This window comes from Macrobrachium nipponense, chromosome 2 (genome assembly GCF_015104395.2).
Source record: "Macrobrachium nipponense isolate FS-2020 chromosome 2, ASM1510439v2, whole genome shotgun sequence".
NCBI lineage: Eukaryota > Metazoa > Arthropoda > Malacostraca > Decapoda > Palaemonidae > Macrobrachium > Macrobrachium nipponense.
In genome coordinates, this window is record NC_087201.1 from 134,149,079 (window position 1) to 134,156,578 (window position 7,500).

The following is a 7,500-nucleotide window of genomic DNA, read 5'->3' on the forward strand; positions in this document are numbered from 1 at the left end:
CGACCTTGACCCGCCATGATTTCCTTAGTGGCCCCTACGAGACAACTCAAAACCCGTTTTCAATGTTTTGAACTGATAGCCGCCTCGTCTTCTAGATGTCGGAACTACGATTTTTAACTCGCTCTTTCTTCACAAATCTATGGCAAGCACTTTAAAGTTTTAACGTGGCGTTCAACACAGATCCAGTCTTCATTATAGTTGCAAAGAGCATCCGAGAACTGTTTCACTAAATGACAGTAATTACAGAGAACACTACAAGTCACTTGGCGAGACATGAATGATAGTCAGAATTCCAGTTACACTCGAAAGACACTTTGCATCTGGTTTCGGAATACGATTCACACTTTTGCGTCGGTAAATTCTGAAAGAAGAGTATTAGAGGTCATCTTTTGATTAGACACGATGAATCTTAGCCGTCACAACGATCACCTCGTTAAACAATATTGTCAAAACACGCGAGGTGATTACATTTTTTCTTGAACAGATTTAATCAGCAACGAAGTTATACATATATATATATATATATATATATATTATATATATATATACATATATACAGATATACTCATATATAGTTATATACATACACACCACTTTATATGTATATTATATTATATATATTATATATATATATATATATATATATAAAGACCAAGTTACGGACGTGAATACATTCACAATTACTTAGGCGCGCAGACTGACAAAACATACAAGCACCCTGACAGCTGCATACAGACTCACAGAATACGTAACACCTACTACAGACCAACGCAACACGTATCCTTGCAACTTGCAATTTCATGCCACCTGTGACTTCCTGCATCTCGGGAGCGTCACTGGACCAGTTCCGGAGATAACGCGAGAGGGACTCCACGAAGGCCCCCGGGAATTCCTGGATTTCTATCACTCAAGTTCTTCGCGGTGCGGAAAAGTTAAATATATCTTAGTTTGAACAGACCACTGAGCTGGTTAACAGCTCTCCTAGGGCTGGCCCCAAGGATTAGATATTTCTACGTGGCTAGGAACCTATTGGTTACCTAGCAACGGGACCTGCGGCTTATTGTGGGATCCGAACCACATTATATCGGGAAATTAATTTCTAATCACCAAAAATAAATTTCTCTGATTCTACGCTGGCAGAGCAAGGAATCGAACTCGGGACTACCAAATCGGTAGGTGATCACGTAAACCCCGTCCAACGAAGAACTACTCCCGGTGCGGAAAAAATCTATAAATAGATTAGAGTATAGAATCTAGGCTAGTGGCCAAGCGCTGGGACCTACGATGTCATTCAGCGCTGAAACGGAAATTGATAATAAGGTGAGAAAGGTATACCAGGAGGAAAATCCGGCAGTTGCACTATGCAACAACTGTTAAAGAGGGTGGATAGCAAGATGGAAGAGAATATGAACAGAGGTACAGTAAAATGAATGAAAGAGGTTACAGCTAAGGGCCGAAGGGACGCTGCAAAGACCCTTAAGTAATGTCTACATGGTACGAACTGACGGCACTCCCCCCAACCCCCACGGGAGAAAAATGTATAAAGGACTAGCGTACCTATACCGAAAAAAAATTATGGTAATCTAAAAGGGCCCATAAGTCATGTCTGATGTTTAGGAACGTTGCCAACGCAAGCTCGGAAACATGTACTGAGATTCAACATTCTTATACAGTAGTTAGTGGTAAGAATGACTGGGCCCAGTCAACAGAGCACCTAAAGGTTGGTAAATGCTCATCGCAAAAAAAAAGGAAAAAAATAAAGAAAAAACAACTGGCCAAGAAAAAGCTACAAATCAGGAATCAGCTTTTGCAGTTTCAAAATCCTCTAGAACAGGTAATATATACCTCAATTCATTTTTTAAAAATTTCATTTCTAAACAAAAAATATTTTAGTGGACAGGACATGTACGAGTGGACTTCATGACCCTTAATCGTTGTTACACATGAAAAATTACACATATGAATTCAAATTGCGCTTTATTACATGGCGATATAATGAAACATGAGGAACAAGGAGCTTATGGGTGAAAGGATCTGGTTTTCATTGGTGGTCACCATGCAGGTACTGACCAGACCCAACTCTTGCTTAATTTCATTAATCGAGAGAGGATGTTCGCGAAAAAAAAAATCAACACATCAAGAAACGAGGTTCTAGCAATTCTGCAAAAATAACGTTATATCTTTCTATTTCTAAGTCGTGTTTTAAAATCGTATAAAAATGGGTACAACAAAAAGATACTAAATGTTGATGCTACCTAGATTCATTCTTTTTAAAAACATTACCATATTACAATGTTCATTTCTAAAAGTATTGTAATATTTAAGAAAAACAATTTATATGCAAATACAACACGCACGTGGTTGTGCTGTTACAAGCCCAAAAGGAAAGCCAACTCACACCATATCCGATGAAGAGTTGCTTTTCAACTGTATTTGTTATCCTTAAAAACTTACTTTTATAGTTAAAGTTTCTGCCGAAAATAGGTTACTCGGCCATCAACCATGACAATACGTTGAGGATAGTGAATAAGAAACGTAATGAGACCCCACGACCAGTTATTTGTAGTGAAAATCCAGAATTAAAGAACACGAGACAAAGTTGTATTCAAGTATCTTTAAAGATCGTGCAAAAAGTTGAAACATTATAATGTAATTTGGAAACGCAAGATGTATAAGGAAGAAAAAACATTTGCAATGTTTTTTTGTAACTGACAATGTGAAATTATGCTGATAAGAATATGAGGCAGACTAGATTCATAATATTCAGTCATGAAAACTTTTAAATCTTTTCACGATTTTATATACATGTTCATTTGCACTTTCTTTTTAAATCCTGGATTTCAATTGATTCTTTTCAATCGACAGAATTTTACATAATGCGTCCATCGATTATAACGTCCATGCAAAATAAATAATAAAACCATGGAACAATTTTTTTTACTATAATCAGAAACATAACCAAATCATTATCTAATAACCGGAAGTTCTACATAAAATCATCACAATAACTGGCTGTATCTACAATGACTAAGCCTTTCCTCAAATTCTATCTCTTTTCATGTGCTCTGCCTTCTCATGGACCAACAGCCACACCTACGGTGAAATAGCTTCATCACTCTGCATTTAAAAAATAAATCTGCTGAAACACACTTTACGTAAACATCACTATATGTAATCACTATACTTCCAGTAAATGAAAACTTATACTATTTCAGAATGATTCAAGTAATATCCTTCTCTGGAGGTACAATTAGGCACCATATAAAAAATACACAGAGGACCTGTTTGCGATGCACCAATAAACGAAATATGAAGTTCAATGACTATTCAACTAATACATTGGCAAAGACCTTCCCCGTGTAGGTTACATTGTGTCTGTGGCAACCTGGTCTATCAACTTCTAATCTCGTCGTTTACCGTTCTTTAACATCTTGAAAATCACTAAGCTTTTGCGAGAATACAGTTCCTCATTGGACGAGTGGGTTGCGTACTCGCCTACCGATCTGATAGCCCGAGTTCGCTTCCCGCTTCCGCCAATGCCGGAACCAGAAGAATTTATTTCTGGTGAGTAGAAATTCATGTCTCGATATAATGTGGTTCGGATCCCACAGTAAACCGTAGGTCCCGCTGCTATAACCAATTGGTTCCTAGCCAAGTAAATAAAAATCTAATCCGTTCGGGCCAACCCTAGGAGAGCTGTAATCAGCTCAGTGGTCTGGTTAAACTGAGACATACTTAACTTTTTGAGAGAATACGGTAATAAAGCTAAGCAACTGAGCTAAACTTTATACACACTTCGGATATATTCCTTTTCAACTTAACTTATTTTATCAAATAAGTTAAGTTGACAGTGTAAAGTGAATTTGATTCGCTTTATGACAAATCAGTGAAACCTCTATGAACCAAAGCAGTGACTACTATATTTGGTAGTTAAAAGACTGCTGTTGATCGCAGCTACTGTATGTAAGGACAAGAGCTAGCAATATCGCCCGAATAATCTCTGAGAATAGGATGTTTAACACCTTCGGTAGCCAGTCCTCTTTAGGGGTATGGTGTATATATTACATACACACATATGTATATATATGCATATATACGTGTATATATATACATATATATACCTGTATATATATATATATATATATATATATATATATATACTATATATATATATATATATATATATATATGTATATATATATATATATATATATATATATATATATATATATATATATATATATATATATATATATATATATATATAATATAATGGTAACCATGGCAAGATGAATCAACATTACGCTGCTGTCAAATGTCAAACAATTTAGTGTGATTTGAATATTAAATAGTTCTACAGCTGCCACAAAGAACGTTCCATGTAAAACCAATCGGTTGACTATGAAAATAAGTCCATTGTCGGCCTAGATATAACACGTGTTGAAACTGGCACTGAAGTTGGAGTCAAATCAGAACTTTTGCTTTCACTGGAAAAAAAAAAACTGCTGCTATGTAAGCTCAATCACAAGTCTGATTGTGCATCAATGCTGATTTGACATACCTTGTTTTTCATTAAAAGATACAATGTTACTTTTGAATTTATGATTTAAAATGTCATAAGTGCCACTCGGAAAAATAGTAAGCCGAGACAGAGAAAATAAATGACAAAAGCGAAGTTTCAATTGTCCATATAGATTGTTATCACGTAAATACTGATCGCAACAATCAACAGCTTAAGTTTTCCCTGTCATTTGTATATATTCTGAAAGGTCTAAAGCAATGGTTCTTAAACTTTTTATTGCCACGCCCCCTCTTCAGAGTTGGTCCTTCTCTCCACGCCCCCCTTGCATCTATGAGTAAAATTCCCTCCAAGATTTAAAGGATAATAAAAAAAATGAGAGAGAGAAAGAGAAGGGGTTTCGAGAGACTGGGAGGGAAGTAGTAAAAAATTACAAAACATGGTAACCCAACGAGTCTACTAGAGTAGTAGACTATAGGAAACTAATGTTATAAGTTGATACTTTTGCATTTTTTCATAAACCTCTGAATACTAGTTCCTCACTCTTGTTAAGAGAATAACGAATATAATTAGAGAACTTTTCATTTTTCCCTGGGGCTCGCGCATCCTTTGGAAATTACTGGTGCCCCCCATCTTAAGAACCACTGATCTAAATGGTTTGCAAGGAACAACGGAGGAGGAGCGACTTGTGCTATTTAACAGCAAACTTAGCGCACATAGTGAGCACTAATTCTTGATCGCGCCACAACTGTAGCAGTCTAAAGTCAGAGCATTTTCCTTAAAGGAGAAAAAAAAACAAGAAACAATATCTAGCGGACTCGGGTGCTTATTATTATTCCTGATGCAACATTGCTAAGATACACCCCAACTAACACTCGAAAGTGAAAGATGCCAACGCGTGAGTTTGCTGACTTTCTGGTATGACTTCACATTTTTCTTTATAAGTGACAGACCTAAACGGTGGACATTTTTCAAAACAAGCATTGTGAATACGTGAATAAAAGTATACATATTGAAGGGTTAAGTAGTCGGAATAACTATTCAAAAATATGTTAGTTTCTCGTAATAATAAACAAGTGAAAAAAATTAATACAACAGTTGCCCAAACAACGGGTTCGCTTGTAATATTCAAGGTTGGTAAAACTGTCCGTTCTCTGCGGGAAAACTGAGATTAAATAAAATCCCCTACGATAAAAAGAAAATCATTGAGAAGAATATGAAGTTTCAAGCGAACATATTTGGCTCTTATTAATGAACACCCATTTTATAAAGGGAAATTATTTTTATACAGAACGCAATAGTTTTGTAACCTCCGACTGCATTTGCTTCCTGGAAATTAAAAGCAATCCCATGTACCTGAGACGAAACAAATGTAAGCAAACGTGCTAGGTAAATGAATAGATAGTAATTACAGTCACAAGAAAAAGCGAATAAATACACAATTCGGACAGTTACGAGGGCAAACGAACCCAGTCAGGTATCTGAGCACCTTGCGCAAACCAACAAGACTCCTCTCTAGAAACCTGCTCAATAAGGAAGTGCTGGAGAGTCTGCGAGGGCGTCAGAGTCTTTGTTTAGAACCAAAACAGCCGTTCGTCGCGGGCAAGGTGGCCCACAGATTCACACTCGGTTCAAAGCCTCCAATTAAGAGGTTACAGAGGAAGACTTGCGAGAATTGGACACCTTATTTGACAGTGCAACTTCATCAATCGTGGGGATCCCAACGTGGCGAAAGGAACAACTTATAACAGCATCAATAAGCACTGACAACTTCTGGGCTGACCGAAATTGTGTGAAAATATACTCTGACTGTAGCTCAAGCCTTTAATGTGTGTGAAAATGGGCGTGAAGAACATCTTTTAGAATAGTGAAAATTCTTATGAATAAAGGTAATTTTAGATGACCCTGCTCTAGGAGAAATACATTAGTGAATAAAAAAAATGGATAATAGAAAAATGCGACAAGTAGGTATTTATAACTAATAAACACTGACAAGAAGAAAGGGCAAAAGTCTCTGGCCACGAGATAAGCTGTCACATGAAAGTAAATCACGATCAATTACCATTAAGAACTTCTATATTAAAAAGAAAAAAATTAATATATAATAAAAAGTATACAGCAAACAGCTAATCACTGTCCACAAACCGGGAAGGCTTAGGCCTTGCATAGTAACACTGAGGGACTGTACTGCGAAATGACAAGAGCCGAGGACGTCGAGTTTAAAGATAGAAAGAAGAATAAAAAGTCAGTCCGCCCACTCACACGAACGCAAGAGCGCGTACTATGGGAATACGAGTCTACGAGCAAAAAAGTTTATTACGATGCACTGCTAGTACTGGAGGCCACTGGCGGAATAGTTTTACTGATGTTCTCAGGCAAATGCCCAACGTGTGATGAACACCTTATGATTCTTACTATTCCATTCATAAACGTGTTGCTGGACATTCAAATTTTCGCACGAAAAAAAAGAAGAAACAAAAAAAAAACGAATGTGCTTTGCTAGACATGTTCAAGGACATCTGCAACATGAATACGCTAAAGGTATAGGAATACCTTCCAGTTCATTTTTTTCAAGGATACGGTCCTATCTACCAAGGAAGCCATTTTTTTTTCTATCAGAGTTCATTAAGTAATGGTTTTAATACTCTTGTTTACTGAGAAACTTTCACCTAAATATACTTCTAAACTTACAGTAATCATCGTTTTAATACAAACATATATATATATATATATATATTATATATATATATATATATATATATATATATGTATACATGGGCGCCGGCAGCATATTTTCCAGGGGTGGGGGGGGCGCAACTCTAAATACATACATGCATAGTTCCCGGTATCAAACAAACACTTTGGCCCTTTGAACTAGGAGATTTATTCCCAAAACTATCAGCGCCTGCACTTCTATACTGAATAAAGCAATTATATATATATATAATATATATATATATATATATATATATTTCCAGGAT

The 7,500-nt window shown here is 36.3% G+C and overlaps 1 protein-coding gene across 1 annotated transcript in view; it reads right to left on the reverse strand.

Moving 5' to 3' along the window:
• Positions 1-7,500, reverse strand: part of LOC135221006 (uncharacterized) — a 215,182-nt gene that overhangs the window by 204,546 nt on the left and 3,136 nt on the right. Inside the window, 1 exon segment of the mRNA XM_064258722.1 lies at positions 1-361. This exon segment is cut by the window's left edge and continues 76 nt beyond it. Coding sequence (XP_064114792.1) covers positions 1-17 — 17 coding nt within the window. The 5' untranslated portion in view covers positions 18-361.